Here is a 19,554-nt window from a genome sequence, read left to right as displayed (position 1 = left end):
ACCTGTTGATATAACCCTGCGGTAACACATTTGTGACTGACAAAGGGACCAACAATAGCTTACTTTTGCCACATAAAGAAATTGAAAAAGAAAAGTACACTGTGTTCTTCACCCACCTTTCCATCAAATGTGAGTCAGCCTGACATTCGGCGTATTTTCCGTCTCAGTCAGGCATTCAGGCAGTCAGCTTCCCTCTGCTGTGTGACAGAAAGAAGAGATGTCAGCGAACAGGTTTTTCCAGGGAGCTCAGGGCCGTCACGTCTGCCTTCGCAGTGACTGATGAGGTTGGGAAGAGTGACGGGCAGCTGCAGTCTTTTCTCAGCCCGCGGGCCTGCCTGGCATTAACGTTATGTGCCATGTTCTCAGAGGGAACCCGTCATTCACCTGTCGCTCAAACCGACAGACAGATGGTGCACATAGGCACGCAACATGAAAGAGACTGGCAAAGTAGCAACCAATCCCTAGGTGGTCCCTCGCAGTTGAAGGGTGAGGGTTTCTCATCACCGTTGCTTGGCAGCTCGACTTCAACCACGCGGCCACACACGGACATCAAGGTGCCAACGGGCCCCGGACGAACATCAAAGTGGCGATCCATCAAACCTGTCACACGCTATGAAAGGGAACAGCTTGCAGTGTGGCTTATGTCTGATCTGTTTTTCACCTCATCTTCATAAATCATGACCACTTTGACTTTCTTCTACGGGTCATTGGTATTGTGTGTCGAGCGAAATCATAGCCACAGTGTTAAAGAAAATGGAAGCCATTTTTCATGTTGACAATTTTGTAATTTAACTAGTTGCTTTTTGGAGTGCAGTTGAATTTTCGACCACATATCAGTTAGACAACTTATATTACAATACGGAACAGGATGATTTAACATATTCCCGCTCGTCAAAGCCTGCAGGTGGATGTGGGGGTGATGATGGGGCATTGCAGTGGGTGCACTCGGTAGATGATATTGAGAGTGATGTATGTCAGGTGTGTTTGTAGCATTGAGGTTTAAGGTTAACTGCCTTAACTATCTTGCAGGCGTCACATCATTTGTATTACTGTTCAATAGCAAAAGGTATATCAAGCCTTTAATCTGTCGCAGGTCATATTTTGACTTTTGTCTTGGCTCCAAAACTAGAAATGGGTTGCGTTCGAATTGTCAGTTTAGCTTAGGAAGGTTCCTAACGGAGTGAAGTGACTACTCTAGATGATAGGAAATTAGCTTCAATACTTCCTTTATAACCTACTTTAGCTTAGGAAACACTGCACCTTTGAGAGACAGGAGGAAAGGAGAAAGTGCTGTCCCACAATACCTTTCAGCCGCAACATTTACCATGAAACAACATTCGGCCGTTCAAGGAAACTACCGATCGTGACAGAGAAATGCGTATCGTGAAAGTTACGGTGCTTATTAAGCATTTGACAACGTATGCCGTAACTTGAGAAAGTGATTTGTTTTGAATGCTCAACACCTAATGAAGAATATATTTGTCACTGTTGTCCACGTTCATAAAGCCTGCATAGAACAACACACCATAGCACACGGTACAAAGTATGTGCGCTTACGGTAGTCCGCTGTACGGAAAACTGTAGTTTCCCCACAGCCGCACACATTAATAATATCCGCTGGCGCGTCAAAAGTGCAGTCGGATTCTCTTGAAGCCCTGTTGTCTTTTCTTAAGTACTTTTGAATTATCCTAACCACTATTATTTAACCCTGTGACGTTTCACACAGAGGTTAAGGAATAGTGGTTAGGAAAAGACGATAGGAGCTGATTTCTGGACAATTCGACCGCAACCCAGGACTCACTTTGAACTGGAGCATATGCATGTTAATTCCATACCTCATAGTTATGTTCAACTTAAGTTATGTATGATACAAGATGATAAAATCCCAGTTTTTGTTATCTTCGCTGTCATCTTAACTGCGAGGGAGCAAGAAGGGTCAACTGAGTGGGACTCAACTCTTCTTCTTATGTAATGGTTAAGGGAGACACACCAAGTAGTGGATCTGTACTCTGCTGAGTGCACTTTTATGATCTTTCTATTTTCCGTTTCTTTCTATAATTCCTGCTGTACTTCATTCCTGCCAGTTGCCATTGTATATTTAGTTTGTTCTTAACACTGCGCAACCATTTTTGAATATCATTAAATCGGAATCGGGTCATTAAGAGCTTCCAGTTAATCTAATCTGCCTCTGTCTGGACTGGGTAAGGAGAAAAGATACATAAGATAAACATTGGACTGTAGCTACAGTCAGGAAGAAATAGTGGATATGAATATTTAGGATTGAAATACCAGTACAGCTTGTGTGCACACTGCTGAAAGTAACATATGATGACAGCGAGCAACCATGGCGAGAATAAGCCTTGTGAGAGAAACATAAGAATGCAAAATGTGCTCAGTTCTCAGTAATCTTGTCAATATGTACAGATGTTGCACTGAACGTTTATTTGTAAATTCCACATTGGCAGTCTGAGTAAAAGGGAAAAAATAACATTTGCAAATCTGTGAAGCTTTTTCATCTAAACCTGGATGTGTTCAGTCACAGTGGCTGAGGTAGATTTAAAACAAACAAGCAAAGGCAGATGAAACAGAGCCAACAGGTGCCATTTTGTGTGTCTTTTATTGTGGACATGACATTACATCTTTCTGAAATGATGTACAAAAGTGAAACAGAACTGAGAATGGCTCAGACGAGGTAGAGCTTTCACACCGGCTTGCTGACATGACAACTACACGGTATAAAAACTAAAAAACAATCCAGGAAAAAAAAAATCGAATTAAACAAATGCTGCTGTCTGCCTCTGTCCTCTGATCCTTTTTGAAGTGATAATAAATACAGATATCAACCAAATACACTTGGAATAATAATTTCTTCTAAAGTAAATTAATCATGAAGTTCATAACAAATAATAATTAAAAAAGCAATACGGACACAAATAATACAACTTAAGAGGCATGATAAAAACCCAACCAAAGAAAAAAGAACAACACATGCCAGCCCCTGTGGGAGGGCAGCCATGGCTAGCTATTGAACAAATCCTACAGTTTAGTAAAGAGAAATACTAAAAACACACTCTTACATCTTTATTATGAAAAAAAGCACTGCTGCACCTAGAATGATCCAACTTTCAGTGAGGAAACAAAGCTAAAAAGCAGTGCCACACAGCCGTCACAGAACAAATGATTTGTCAATAGAAATCTATGGAAACATCCTAACAAAAAGCCTCTAAACCCCAAGTGACATTGAAGTGTGTTAGCCGGCACCATTAAAAATACATTCTCAAAGAAACCTTAGCTAGTATTGGACAAAATGAGAACGGTTAAAGCAGTAACCTAGTCTAAGTGCACTAGTAATGCCATTTGGTTTCTACCGCTGTATATAAGGGTTTGGTAAGAGTGGATTACAGATAGACAGTTTTATATTACATACACTCACTCCTGCTTCAAAGTTTTTCTAAGTCACACTTCGGAGTACAAATTCATCACTGAGGAGTTCATCTTAAAGGGAATTCTGTACAACATTGGTATTAGTACTACACTACCTCGAAGGCTAGAGTGTCCGTTTCAAGTATTTTCACTACCCACACCTTCAATACACACATTTGTGTATGATTAGGGATATTCAAGCACACAACGCTGTAAGCATAACTCAACAACCTACTGGAATAGCAACCATTTCATCATTAGGGAAAAACTGCTGAGGTCTTCAAATAGATGGGAAGTATAGTACTGTTTACGTTCCGATATCTTTTAACTGCTTAGATTTTTGATGTTATGCGTACAAAATGTCTCCACATTTCAACTCTTGCTGTGTAAATTCGCTTTCAACTGCCTTGCTTTCATCTCTTTTCCCCATCGTGGCAAGACCATAGACTGTATAAAAGAAGTGGACGTAGCCTCAGGGTCTGGAAAGTCAGGCATGCAGAAGTGCCTAAACCTGCATTATGTGTAAAGACCATCAGGGGGCGACTCCACTGGCTCCAAAAATAAGTCAAATTGTATGGAAGTCTATGAGAAAACAACCCTACCCTAATTATTTTAGGGTAGGGTGTGTTCCCATTTAAAGTAAAATAAAAGATAAAGCAGAGTACTCTTTAGGGCTTGTGTTGTGATACAACAACCTGTCAATCAGGATATATAGCAATGGATCATCCAAATGTAGTCACTTCTGGATCCAAAATAACTTATTGCCATGGCCTACATTTCAAACACAAGGTTTTAAACTTGAAAGGGGGGACTTCATGGTGGCTAAATACACATATTTTATACATGATAAGGTCAATGCATGGCTTTTTCAAAAATGTGGAGGCTGTTGAAGAGATACAAAACAAGCCCAGGACATAAAGAGAGCATCTCCTCCTACTCCACCAGCCAATAAACTAAAAACACTTCCATTGCAGAGGTGGTAGGCTAGTATAGAAAGCATCTAGAGGAAGGCTGGAGTACACAGAAGTGGTAAGTCAACCTCTTATACAGTACAGAAAGGACTGAGAATGCACATACACACACACACACACCAATGCACACCCACCAGTGTTAAGGCTGTGACGGCTCTACAATTCAATAGACTTCAAAATGTCTCCATCTCCTGTACCTGAACTCTCTGGAAGCCTGACCTCCTGACTTCTGGCTGCTCTCTCCCTCTTTATCTGACCTCCTCACTCTTTTCCTGCTAGAATGCAAATCTTCACATCACCCTTCAAGAGACCGACAGTGTGAGAGTTCGGCTCGTTTAGTCTGCTTAAATGTTTGGTAGCAAAAGAAGCTCTGCTCTCTGGTTGTTTCAAGTTGAAAAAGGAATAGTTTGAGATATTTTGGGAAACACGCTTATTCCCTTTTTTTGCCGAGATTTATATGAGAAGATGAATTTTGCTTCCGAAATAGTTTCATTTGACTCATTTTGAGACCCCTGTAAAGGTAGAACTTTTCACTATGTTACAATAGTAAAAAATACACACAAATAAACCTTTACTTTGTGTAGAAGATAATCTACCTAATCAGAGGAATACATTATTCCCAATATGTGCAAAACTGGCATTTGTAAATAAATAACTTCATGAGGCATGAAAGGAACACATATAAACTGTTAAAGTATTCAAGATAATACAGGCTGATTAACTGATCCGCAAATGGTCTTAATGAGGGTGAAGTATTTATTTAAATATCTTGTTGCCCCTTAGGTCACATTGGTGCTAAAAACTCACAGAGAGACTGGCTTGCTTTTGATACCAAAAGCTTTAAGCCAAAAAGTCTGTGTTACCCTTTAGAAGCATGACATGAAGATGCACCTTCACTAGCTAACACTTAGCACTACCATATTCTCTTTTGTAATAGCACAATAGTTTATTCTGTGCGATCCAGAGCGAGCGAGCGTCTTCCTGTCATCCCTATTGTTTTGTAGTCGGTCTAGCTCAAAGTCAGAAGTGTCGGAAACACTCCTTAATTTGATGGAGCTATGGAGGGAAACTGCCTCCACTCAGTCCCTTCCTCTTAAATGGACAATAATTGAATGGCCATAAAAAATGGTACGCTCATTTATATTGGCTATTAAAAACGCACACTCTTTTTAATGAGCACTAAAGCAGACACCCCCATTAGCGTTCTCTTTCTGCCTTTAATCCTACCTCTCTCTCTCCTTCTAATCATCAGCTACACAGCCTTAGAGTGGTCACTGCACTGCTAACATTAGACTTTGGAGTGGAGGGAAGTGAGTTTAACACACTCGTGCACACACACACATACACACATTCACACAGACAGATGCAAGTCTAGAACTTCATAAACCCAGAGGAAGAAAGAACATGCAATGCGTCAATTGACTGTAGATCAATTGTGAAGCGTCTTCTCTCTCAACTCTGATGATTGGTGTCCTGAGGAATGCACAACCTCTTCTACAATAAAGCTAAAGCAGAAAAAGAAAGGGAAAGATAACTACAGCAGCCATGCAATGCCATAGTCCTTGATTCAAAAAGCTAGCAGTTGCATTCAAGTTCAGTTTCTCCGCTTTGTTTTATTAAAACTTTGCTTTTCTTGTAAAGCTGCACAGGGTGACATCGGTCTGTACCTCTGAAATGGCAGCAAGAGGTTACTCTTTGTGTTTTTAGGGAGTTCTATGTTCAGAATTCATTGAAGGTGATGTCATCTAAACACAACCTGCTAATTGTTGTCAATCTAAAGAAGCAAAATATCGATTTCTGGTGAAGATACTGCAGAATAATCTTTTGTAAGTAGATAAGACACTCCTCAAAATTGCCTAGCACAGCTTTAACCACCTTCTTATTTCAAATTAAAAAAAGAAAACGACTAGCCTTCATTGTAGAAAATGTGTCTAAGTTCATTAAAGGGTGATGGGTGGCAAGGAGAGGTTTGAAAAGTCCATCATGAGTCTTGGGTCCAGCTTCCAGTCCTCTCATTTTTAGGAATGGTGTTTTTTTTTTGGGTTGTCCCCGACTAGACTGGCCTCAGTCCAGATGGGTTACTCTTGTTGTTGTGGTGGCGTCGGTGTGTGTTTGGCAGCCAGCGCTCCTTGCTCCTCCTGGCTCAGTATTAGACTCCTTGTGTCGGGGTACTGGCTGTTGTCAAAAGGCAAATGGTGGACACTCTGGACGTGTGTCTTTAGGTTCCCTTTCTGAGATGCTCGGTATGGGCAGAGCTGGCAGCAGAATGGCCTCTCCCCTGGGGAAAACACACACAATACACACTTTAAGTTGAAAGGTCAGATGGTAGCCAGAAAGGACATAACACAGGGAATTTGGAGACTTTTTGAGAACACAGATTAAACAAGACAACGATGTAACACACGGATGAGTATTGCTGGAGTGCAAATGAAAAGAAAGGGGGGAAAAACAACCAAACACACAGACAAACATAAACCAAGAGACATGAAGGCATTAGGCTAGAAATAGGGCTTATTATTTGATAGGAACAGCATTCACGGTTAATTTTTTACATCTAATTTCACTTAGAAAGTTAACTGTGCTTTTCTATCCTGAGCCAGATGGACTTCCTTTCTCTTTCCCTGCCATGTGGACAGTAGCGCCACACATCCCCTGTCTGTCATTTCATCTTTTTGTATTCCTCTCAATCACCAGGGCCACCCTATGCCCCCACACACACTCAAACACACCCCGTACACTCTCTTGTAATTAGACTGACCTACAATGGCACAGACACCTCGGCGGAAAAGAAAATAGGAAAAATAATTATAAAAAAACAAGCAACACACACCGGAACAAAACAAACGAGATTGCCATTTAATTGCACCTAATTATCATTTTGATAAATGGAAGAGTATCAAAGCGGGAAAACAAATGACTCCCCGTGCCCCTCCCGCACCTTTCTCCCTGAAGAAGAAACAGGGAAATATAGCTGTTATCATACATCATCAGACGGTGGAGAAAGATAGGAAAGGGGGGTGGAGATACAAAAAAAAGGTATAATTAATCAAACAAAAATCTAAAAAAAAAAACAGCTGGAGAGACGGGGAGGGCGACACGTGAGAAGAAAGCGAGAACCTCCACGACATCGTCCTGCGAGGAAACATCGCCGACGGGACCGCTGCACTACATTATAATAAAGGTTATCGTCACCGTAAAGCAGCGTCAACACTACATCTAATTGGACCCCTCCGCCGTGCCTGCTCCCATCATTCATAGTGTGCGGTAAATCTGAGTCCATTTTGGGTGTGGGTGTGATTAATTAAGATGGAGGCGCAGCGCGTAGAACCCAGCTCTATCCGAATGTCAAAGCAGAACATATGTATTCCTCTGTTCCTCCTCTGTCTCGTTGACTGACTCTAAAAACTCCTTAAAGACATCAAAGCAACTACAGGGAACGTGTTTGCACATCTTTGTTTGAGACATGTATACTTTTTCTGAGTGGTGATGGAATGAGTCCCATGATTGAGTGAGCATCTTACCACTTTCAGTTCCCTCGTCTCGAAGTCAACTATTTATGCCTGAAATAAGGTTTGTGGCTAACACAAGCTTAGGAGATGTTCATGTTTTGTTCGACGTCAGAGAAATACCCCACTCATGAATATCCAAACATTTTTCGATTATAAAAACAGTTACTGACAAAGTGACCAAATGAGGCTGCTTAACATCATCACGCCCCACACAAGTCTGCCTTCAGCGTAGCGGTGCTGATGTGACCTTGATGCAGTCTGTTTATAGCCTAACGTTCTTTATTTCTGGCAATTGCATTATGCTTCAAATATAACAAAAGTGGTGTTAATATGTGGAGAATTATCATAAACGTTTGTGAGCCAAAGGTCTTACTTTATGCAATATTCCAAAATACGATGGAACAATCCCATTGGTTTTTGGCAAAGGAACCCTTGCTATGCTGACTTCTGGTTCGGCCTACAAGTAAGCAAGGCAAGGCAAGTTTATTTATATAGCACTTTTCAACACAAGGCAATTCAAAGTGCTTTACAAAAAATGAAAGACATTAAGAAAATGGCATTTGAAATCAGTCATTAAAAATAAAAGCTAATAAAATAAACATTAAAAGGAAAAAGTACATGGATAAAAGTTACAGTGCAGTCTAAGATATGAATAGTTCAATTAAAAGCAGCGACAAAAAGAAAAGTCTTCAGCCTGGATTTAAAAGTAGTCAGAGTTGCAGCGGACCTGCAGGTTTCTGGGAGTTTGTTCCAGATATTTGGAGCATAATAACTGAACGCTGCTTTACCATGTTTAGTTCTGACTCTGGGGACAGAAAGCTGACCAGTCCCTGAAGACCTGAGAGATCTGGATGGTTCATAATTTAGCAGGAGGTCAGAAATGTATTTTGGGCCTAAACCATTCAGTGCTTTATAAACCAGCAGCAGTATTTTGAAATCTATTCTTTGACACACAGGAAGCCAGTGTAAAGACTTCAGAACAGGAGTGATGTGATCCACTTTCTTAGTGTTAGTGAGGACTCGAGCAGCAGCGTTCTGAATTAGCTGCAGCTTCCTAATATATTTTTTAGTGAGACCTGTGAAGACACCATTACAGTAGTCGAGTCTACTGAAGATAAAAGCATGGACAAGTTTTTCCAAATCCTGCTGTGACATTAGTCTTTTAATCCTAGATATATTCTTTAGGTGATAGTAGGCTGATTTAGTAACAGTTTTAATGTGACTGTTGAAACTCAGGTCAGAGTCCATGACTACACCTAGATTTCTGGCTTTATCTGTTGTTTTGAACATTGCCGACTGAAGCTCAGCGCTAACTTTTATACGTTCTGCCTTCGCTCCAAAAACCATTACCTCAGTTTTATCTTTGTTTAATTGGAGAAAGTTCTGACACATCCAGTCATTGATTTGTTCAATGCACTTACTCAGTGTTTGAATTGGAGCATAGTCTCCTGGTGAAATTGTTACGTAAATGTGTGTGTCATCTGCATAGCTATGGTAACTTATTTTGTTGTTCTTCATTATCTGAGCCAGTGGTAGCATGTAGATGTTAAAGAGAAGAGGCCCCAAGAGTAAGCGTAACAACTGCACCACTCTGACGGCTAACACTTATATTAATGTGTGGTCAATCTACAGGTGTAACTTGTGGGGAGATAATGTGTTTGGTTATTTGTGTGTTTGTCCGAGTGGGTTATGTCTTAATATATTTTAAAACGTATTTATCTCTAAGACCTTCTGTAGTTGCAAGTATCTGATGTCAGCACTTAAGGTGTTAATTGAAAAATTGCCATCTTAAGAAGTACAATTATTTTTCTATAAGTGACATTAAAAGCATCTGCTACCTTTTCCTGACATACTAAAATAACCACCAAGCCTCCAAGCTTTTCAATGAGACAACTGTAAAGTGTTTTACTGGATACACACGCTGTTGTCAGGTGTGATCCAGCAGCATGGGAGAATGCCAGGTGTTAATGCCAGGTGCACATGAACAAAAAAACACATAAAAGGGTGCACCGACACACATGCTGATGTGAGACAATAATAAAAATACACATGCATAAGCAATGAGGGAGCCCAGTGGTTAGCCATGGTGCAACATACTTGTTTGGGAGCTTCAGAAGCGGTGGTGTGAGCGTCAGTACCTCTGTGGAGTCCGTTAAAATCATACCCAACTGTGGGGGGAGAAGGAGGATGGGGGGGTGGGAGGAAAAGGAGGAGGAGGAGGGGAGGAAGGGGGAGGAGGAGGGCATTCGGTTAAAAGCTCTACCAGATTCACACAAGCAATTTCTTTCCTCCGTCCACCACCATCCGCACACATTAGCCACCAGCGCCCTTGCTAATAGAGGTGGGGGGGGGGGGCTGGCAGGGGTGGTGATCATGGTGGTGATGATGGTGATGGAACCTGGTGGAGGCAAGTCAGTGATTTAATATGACGCATGTTAATAGAGGCCTCGGGGTGGCTGGCCTTTTCTGCGTGTGCACGTCCATGCTGAAGACAACCGTCGGTGACAACATTAATTACAGCTTTGGCGAGTGTTTACAGACCCTTATGCATGGGACTGTGTGTGTGTTAATGCGCTATGTGTGTGTGTTTACAGCAAAGCTTGGGGGGAAGCTGAGCGCTGCATCACTTACCATTTGGCCTCTGTCACTTAGAATCACTGGCTGTGCCACATATCATTCACACTCTCTATAAAGAAGCTACTTATCTCACTGTCTACTGCGATCACTGCCGGTACGGGTGATGGACATGACAGGACAGGAGAGGGAGGAAGAAGGCGGGAGAGGGAGGAAGGCAGACAAATAGGAAAAGAGAGGAGATGAAAGGTACGAGAAAAAGAATGAAGGAAAGTAAATAAGGGAACAGGAGATAAGAGGAAAATGGAAGAGAGGAGCAGAGGTTATAGGTGGGATGAGGAGTGGAAATGATACAAAAGAGGAAAGTAGAAAAAGGAAGAAGAGAGAAGAAAAAGTGATATAGAATGATTAGGGGAATTAAACCAAACAAAAGGAGAAGAAAGGAGTCAAGAGAGGACAAAAGAACTGGAGTGCAGAATAAATGAGAGGAAACATGGGAGGAAAAGGAAATACAAAAAAGGTGTGAACAGAGGAAACAAGAGTGTAACAAGTACGAAAAATAGGACAGGAGAGATGGTGAAACAAATAAAGGAAGGACATAGAAAGAAACTGAGATATTTTGTCACGAGTGGAAAGGAAACAAAAAGAGGACAGGAAAGAAGGTGAGAATAGAGGAAGTGATGAGGAAGACAAACAAAGTAAAGATGAGTGTAAAGAAGACAGAACAAAAGAATCAAGGGAGAGGACAAATCGAGAGGAAAGGAAAGGACGGGAAGAGAGGAAATGTAAGTGCACGGAGGAAAAGTAAAGAGGAGAAGGAGGAGGAAGTGGAGGAAAAGGCAGAATGTCTAAATCAAGCTGTTTAGTGAATGGCATTGGGACGCATGCAAATAGATTCATAAGGTTGGCATGGACAAATGCTGTTCTGCTTCATTAGAATACGCAATTCCATCCCTCTAATTGACATGTGATTAATAATGTATACAATTTGTCACAGGTCAGTATGCGGAGCACATCATGTTTCACTTTAAAAAAGAATAGAGACAGCTGCCCAGCCCAGGGCGGGGAGGACTCACAGACCGCCTGTCACACTCAAGTGAACAAAAAGATCCATTTTGATTTATTTCGGGGGATGCAGGAACGTGGTTGACGTATGGAGAGTCAGATGATGAAATATTGTCTGGAATGTGAATCCCCTTGCATATAATCCCTATATCTCATGTGAGCGTTGATTTGGGGGATAACTAGCTGCGAGGGCGATGACGTGTGTGTTCACAGGTGGCACGGGAATGATTGACTGTTGAAGGAGTGGCCAAGAGAGTGGGAACATCTAGAAACACATGAATAACAAGTAGCTTACATGGTGGATCGGCAGGTTAGTGCTGTACGATTCATTGTTTTTGCTGTTTCTTGTTTGCTAAGATTTTTGTCCGGCATACATTTTCCTTTTTGTACTATTTCAGTGGGTACCTAACCCTAACCCAACCAGTTCTCATCCAAAGCCTCTTTTAGTTACTGCGTATACACTTCTGTAAATTCATGTTGAAGGACTCGACTGTTCTGTTTGTAGTCCTTACACTTAGGGTCGTATTTAATGGAAAATACCAACATACCAAGTGGGCTCATTAACAGTTTTTACGAAGATTCCGACATTCACCAATGTGAATGCCCATGCATATATAATATATAAAACTCGATTCACAACATAATCGAGTGGCCCATGGTGGTGGTGGGGTTATGGTATGGGCAGGCGTATGTAATGGACGACGAACACAGGCCACTCGATTCACAACATTACCCTAATCCTACCCCTAACACTACCCCTACCCCTCACACCAGATACTGCCTGGTTTTCGGACCCCCCCAGACCCCCCCAATAAAGCAAAACTGCACGTTTCAGAGTGGCCTTTTATTGTGGCCAGCCTAAGGCACACCTGTGCAATAATCATGCTGTCTAATCAGCATCTTGATATGCCACACCTGTGAGGTGGGATGGATTATCTCGGCAAAGGAGAAGTGCTCACTATCACAGATTTTTTCAGATTTTTGAACAATATTTGAGAGAAATGGTTATTTTGTGTATTTAGAAAATGTTTTAGATCTTTGAGTTCATCTCATGAAAAATGGGAGCAAAAACAAAAGTGTTGCGTTTATATTTTTGTTCAGTGTATTTAAGCCTACAGCGGGGGAGTTTCAGGGAATACAATTGTTATGCTTTACGTGGAATAAAAAACATTGATTATGAGGCATTTCCATGATCTTGTTGATCCAGTTGAAGTACGTGTTCACGTGCATTCTGTCTTTCTTTGAGTGTGTCTGTGTCAGTGTGGATGTGTTTACCTGTATGGGATCTCATATGTGTACGCAGGTGGCTGGGCTGACTGAAACTCTTCCCGCACTCGTGGCAGAAATACTGTCCCTGCCGCATCAGAGACCTCATCATCCCTAAAACACACACAGGACAGAGAAACGCACAATTAGAAACAATAGTAAAGAGAAAATAGTCAGGACATCAGAGGTTCAATTTGTTAGAGGTTGAAACAGAGGTACAATAGGATTCAAATTAATGGTATGCACTGTTAGCAGACACAGGCAAGACAAGGTATTTAAGTAACACTTTATATTAAGGTACACAAATTAACCATCAACTAGTTGTTGATTAACATGCATATTAGCAGTATATTGGCTCTTTATTAGTCATTATAAAACACTTATTGATGCCTTATTCTGCATGACCATATTCTACAAGTAATAAGCCATTAGTTGAGAGGTTTTCCTCAATAAACCTCTAATTAGTGCTTATTTATTGCAAGTAAGGAAGTTGTTGTACATGAGTTTTGGTCTTAATATGCTCTGCTCAATATGGGCCTAATAAGGCAGTAGTAGGCCTACCACAAGAATAGTAATTCTCCAATAATAACACTTAACAAATATAATCTATTCTTATGTAACAAGACATGAAAGTATAAGTGTTAATTGTGTCTAAATAACAACAAATTAGGTATTTCTATTTTTCAAGTTTCAGAATTCTGCGAGGGAGCTTTGCACTATATAATGCCCAAAACAATCATTAGAGTGGGACAAACGTGGTTCTTATTTGTTTTTGGCAAACAATAACACTGTTTGTCCCATTATGTAGATGCTTAAAAATATATAGTAGCCTACTGTCAGTGGACACGCAATATTTTCTTTGTTTGTGTTATATATATCGTTTGTGTAATCTCTTTTGGGGATCGGACCTTGAGATGAGGCATGTTGCGATCGCAAATAATGCAAAATTAATGTAGCATTTAGCAGCCACAATGCGTTTGATTGTGAATTACCCACAAGTGTCTAATCCTAAAACACCTAAGAGCTGCATTTTCTTGCGATTTGCTCTTTGCTCGCCGCGTCGTTGGGCGCAGAGCCTTGCGGTGAAAACAGCCAGTAAAGTTTTGTTTCTATAGTTACCTCCCCTTGCTAGCTTGCGCCGCTTAGCACCTGTCATCTGAGTGGTTGCCCCCGAAAAGTCCAACCCAGTCTCATGGCATTTCGTGTTCACCAACACGATTTTTAATCTATTGATTCGTGTTCACCAACACGATTTGCCCCTTTTTTTCGTGTTGCACAGCACGATTTTAAAAGCAATGTATTTCTACTGGTAATGTGTTTCGTGCCTGCAGGCTGCAGCACGTCTTTTTCTCCGGTCGGCTCGTGGAAGACCGGAAGCTGTGTTGTTCATAAAAACATGTTATTAATCAATATCAAGCCACAGTTATTGCTTTATTTTAAATTGTATAATTTCGGACTTTTGTTGCCGTCTGTGAGGAAAATAAATGGGGCTCAGAGCCTCAGGATACTGAAATCTGTATTTTTTAAATCTTTTTTTCCTTCTAATTTGTTATTCTTTTCAAAATAACACACTGTTATTTTCTCACCAATAACACACAATTATCCTTGCTTTTATTTATTGGTTTAATTCCATAATCTCGGGCTTTTTTGGCGTCCGTCAGGAACTGAATTTCAAAATAAAAATAACTGGAAACAGACGTAGGCATTTCGAGCGATTACCCAAGATCCTCAGCTATGGGTTTAAGCTCGCTGATTGGATGTTTTAGCCGCAATGCATGCTGGAATTTGGTGTTTATATGATATGAAATCCGGAAAACATTTTAAAATAATAAAATAATACTTAATTCCGAGTGCTCTTGCTTTTCTCTTTGAAAGTCATCACATAACGGCATTGTAATACACGGTTCGGCTGCATTACATATTACAGATCTGCCGTGGTTCTTTATTTATAGAGCCCTGATGAGAAGACCTTTGGACAAACTGGAAGAAATGCCGCCGAAACTGAATACTTGACGTGGATCATAAATATATCAACAATTAAACAACATCTTCAATTTCTCTTCACACAATACGTCTCCTTGCAGTATCAACACTAATTCGGCTGACTTTTACATTTGATCTAATTCGTAGATAGGTTATATTTACACCATAACGGTGCACAGCTGATATAAAAGGACTGTAGTTTTTAAAGATATTATTGATTTTCTTTGAATGTAAGAATGTAAATACTGAGTCTGAAATAATATAGCAATATGTTGTAAAATGATGTGAAAGCATGAATAAAACTACACATCTTCAGATGTTGTACATACATAAGTGTCCTACACTAATACTACAAAGTTATTATGGCTGTGTGTACCTTGTGTGCACCTCCTAGTGGTTAAAGCACGTTATTGAATTATTGTTTTTATGTGTTATATTTGATTTAAAAAATATTAAGAGTACATACTTTCATAGGGGGAAAGTATAAATATAGAATATGAAAAATCAAGAAGATACTATAAGTGATCTCTACAATAAAACAGTTTAGTGCAGGATGTACAAAGATATTAATAGGATGATATGCAAAACAGAAAAACTAATTAACCTTTATTTAAACATTAAATAACAGATTAAGGTCTTCTTTTAAATAAGAAAAAAACTTTGGGGGTATCTATCTACAGATAAATATTAAGCCTGACAAAGTACATAACGTCTAATATATTGCTTTCCTGCAATGTTAACTATGTTGAAGCACTTATTTTAACTGATATTATACAGTATGTATGAATTATACTCTTATGTAGATAGTATAAGAAATGTGCAGAATATGACAGTTTAATGGTGGAGGTACACACATATTGATAGATGTCTTGTAATGCACTGTTGAGGAACCTGTGTCCCAAGTTTTTCATTCATTGCATAACTACACCGTAGTTGTGTATATGATATGTCAATAAACCTTTGAAAATCTTGAAATCTTGAAATCTTGAAAGGGATGTGCAAAATAGCCATAATATACAGTCTTTAATGAACTATTAGTAGAGAATAACGAGTAATGAATATACTTTATTACTCGTTTCCATTCATGTCAATTGCAGATACATGTTTAGTCTTCTCAACAACCAACTATCAAATATCTCTCCTGATTGTTGGCACTTGACAATCACCTTACCTGAATTTTACTCAGGTGTAACTAAAGTCTGATTTAAGGGTTGTTTATATTTCACATAATTAATCAGAATCTGCAAAGTAACTCAAATAAATGCAGTGGAGTAAAAATACCAGGTTACCTCTGAATTGTAGTGGAGTAGAATTACAAAGTAACAATGAGCTGTCATGTGGGTATTAATGCTGCGCATTATGGACACAAGCGATTTTCACCCATTTATTAATTATATGTTTTACATTTGATAACACCAATGTGTTTAATACTGACTAATTGTGGGAAAAAACGAAAACGTTCAGTAGAAACGTCCCATAGAACATTTTGCGAAACACAATAGCCAGCATGTGTAGTTCTGGGGGGGCGTTCGATTCCAGTTTTGGATAGTCTGGCGTGGTTTCGTTCCATTTCACACAGCTGTTTGACGCTCTGCGTAACCTTACGGGGACTGTAGTCCTAAACGATAGCTTGGGATTATGGGTAGTGTAGTGTCTTCGGCCATCCTAAACTCAGAAATGTTGACAATCGCAATGATGCTCGAAATGTCCCTTATAGGCCTACGTCTGTTTCCGGTTATTTTTATTTTGAAATTCAGTTCCTGACGGACGCCAAAAAAGCCCGAGATTATGGAATTAAACCAATAAATAAAAGCAAGGATAATTGTGTGTTATTGGTGAGTAAATAACAGTGTGTTATTTTGAAAAGAATATCGAAGTAGAAGGAAAAAAAGATTTTAAAAATACAGATTTCAGTATCCTGAGGCTCTGAGCCCCATTTATTTTCCTCACAGACGGCAACAAAAGTCCGAAATTATACGATGTAAAATAAAAGCAATAATTGTGGCTTGATATTGAGTAAGAACATGTTTTTATGAACCACACAGCTTCCGGTCTTCCACGACCCGACCGGAGAAAAAGACGTGCTGCAGGCAAGAAACACACTACCAGTAGAAATACATTGCTTTTAAAATCGTGCTGTGCAACACGAAAAAAAGGGGCAAATCGTGTTGGTGAACACGAATCAATAGATTAAAAATCGTGTTGGTGAACACGAAATGCCGTGAGACTGGGTTGAAAAGTCAGAGGTGAACAAGGTCAAAGTTGAAATAATTGTTACTTTTAGGGTTAAGACAATTTAGAGCAGTTAGCGTTCTCAATAAAAAAAACAGCGTTTTGCCGCTTAAAAAAAAGTACATGCTGCATTCAAAGGCCAGTTGAATGTGAGCAGTTATGTGTGACTTTTCTTATAAGGGATGGAAAATGTGAACATCAGCATCAGTTTATTTCGAGGCAGAATACATTTTCAGATTGAATGACGACGTAAAGGTCAGCGTCGGGCAGAGAGAAGGGAGTGGGTGAACATGAGCACAGAGCCTGGCTCCCAGCAGCGGTGGAGCTAGGTAGCGTCAGTGGTAGTGGACTTGCTCAGGCATCATTAGTATGTCTAATGTGTCATTATGAGCGGCTAGCTCCAGGGGCTGGACTGCAGCTGTCACACAGCATCATCTCAGAGTCTGACAGCCAGACACACATAGCACACACACACACCGCATAAATTACAGGCAATTAAAACGCCCCGGCTGTGATGTGCCCGCTCCGCTGCCCGTGTGTCACATGTCAGGTGTGTATGTCTGCATGTGTGTGTGTGTTTCAAAAGTTGTATATATGTGTGTTTGGTCCAAAAGAGGAAAGAGAGGCACACACACAGAATGACTGAACACTCACAGAATGACTGAACACTCCCATTACATGCGCACGTCAGATTAACACGTTAATGGCCTTAAATGCGGAAAGAAACTTGTTGAATTTTGATGAATTGACTCGCGAGACATGGCGTGAGTACATGAGACATTAGGAAATTCTTCTCTCAGTTTGTCTCTTTTAGAAGCTAGAGAAAGCCAACTTTTTGCAGTGTCAGTATTTACACAAAACCTTAAAACAATCTTGAAGCTTGCTCTACAGTTTTCTGGAAAACTTCAGAAATGTTACATTAACATCAAGAACCTCATATAATATTAACATTTCCACAAGTATATATGACAAATATAAGACAGCTAACCATGTTTTAATGCTACAAGACATAATTGCGTTACTTGCAGGTAACAACTTTTGATTTAAAATGTTCTAAAAGAGCTACTCTCAGTTTACTGCAGATGTATATCAGCATGTGTGCACATTTCTTTATTGAATTATTGAAATGCCAACCTAGGGTTGAGATTACCTGGATGACGTTTGGCGTAAAGCTAAAGTACATCCTGAATTATGGCTGTTTTTAGTTTGTATCTTGATGGTTGAATGCAGTTGTAAGTTGCTTTGGATATTTGTGGCGGCTAAATGAAATGTAATTCAAAATGAACCAGCACTTGATTTATCAATTGTTGATCACCCTGCTCAGTAGACTATGTATCTTGGTCCCAATATTTGGTCAAAATACAAAACAAAATAAGTGTTTTTTTAGTCTAGTTTAGTTTATGCAGTATGAGTAGGTTATCTTTTTGAATGCTACATTGATTTTGCATTAAGGGCAAATAAAAACATTAGAAAACTACGGCAAAACCATGTGATTTCTCAAATGATAATGTTAAACTAAAATAAGGCAGTATAAGAAAGTGACCACAAGAAAGTGATGGGTCATGGGGCATGAAGCCTGATTTTGTTTGGTGAAGCAGACAAAATGCATACAGTGTTGCCATTGAGCATAAAGAAAACTGTTGTTTCATGTTGAGGAAATAACTGTATTTAAGAAATTAAAATGTTTGACTTGAGATATGATTGATAAGGACCTGTCAGCTTTCATATAATAAAGCTTTCTGGTGGGCACCTAAATGTGCATTTCATTTGAGACTGCAACACACATACTAATGCTCTCCTGTGACCTCTCCTGTTGACAGATGAAAGACCTGGAGGTTAGTGGTGGCTCTCTGTGAGGGGGACGCCTACTGCACAGACCCCTGGCAGATGCATCAGCACCGTTAGCATTCAGCCTGGCATATACCTGGGCAGTGCCCGCTAGTTGTGTGTATGTTTGCGTGTGGATGGAGGGACCCAGCAGGACAGGGAGGCAGAGGAGGTGACAGAGAGTGTCTCTGGCAGCCCGACTGCTGGCCTCTGGATACTCTACTCCTACTGCGGGCCGCCAGCCCTTCTCACTGATGCACTAATGAAAGACAAGACAGTGCTGGACGGAAAACGCAAGCGGACACGCAAGCGGACACACATTCGTACGCGTATTACAAAGAGAAAACAGGAGAAAGACTTCAAAAAAGGTCACTTTATAGCATGTGACTCAAAGGGCTAAGGCGGGTGGTGACGATATGCGCCTGGACGGGTGACAGCGATGTCATGCGTCGGCTCTCGGGCTGTTGTCTTTGACCCCTGGCTCCGCACAGCCCCACTTGACCTTAGAGACACAACTGAAAATGGGCAAATAATACGCGTGTTCGGTAATGACCATTTCCAAAGCAGCTGGTGGGGTAATTATTCTGTCTCATCTCTCTCCCTGCCTCTTATTTTCCCTCTCTCTTCATTTCGCCCTCCCTCCATTCGCATCTGTGCGAGTCTCTCGTCAGGCAGAGCCGTGACCTAAACAGTTTGTGACAGCT

The 19,554-nt window shown here is 40.4% G+C and overlaps 1 protein-coding gene across 1 annotated transcript in view; it reads right to left on the bottom strand.

Moving 5' to 3' along the window:
- Positions 1-2,598: 2,598 nt before the first annotated feature.
- LOC117555127 (zinc finger protein 516-like) overlaps positions 2,599-19,554 on the bottom strand; it is a 56,415-nt gene continuing 39,459 nt past the window's right edge. The window contains 3 exon segments of the mRNA XM_034229863.1: positions 2,599-6,672; positions 10,001-10,071; positions 12,818-12,922. Coding sequence (XP_034085754.1) covers positions 6,613-6,672; positions 10,001-10,071; positions 12,818-12,922 — 236 coding nt within the window. The 3' untranslated portion in view covers positions 2,599-6,612.

Source organism: Gymnodraco acuticeps, unplaced genomic scaffold (assembly GCF_902827175.1).
Source record: "Gymnodraco acuticeps unplaced genomic scaffold, fGymAcu1.1, whole genome shotgun sequence".
NCBI classification, from domain to species: domain Eukaryota; kingdom Metazoa; phylum Chordata; class Actinopteri; order Perciformes; family Bathydraconidae; genus Gymnodraco; species Gymnodraco acuticeps.
This window is presented reverse-complemented; position numbering and strand designations above follow the sequence as displayed.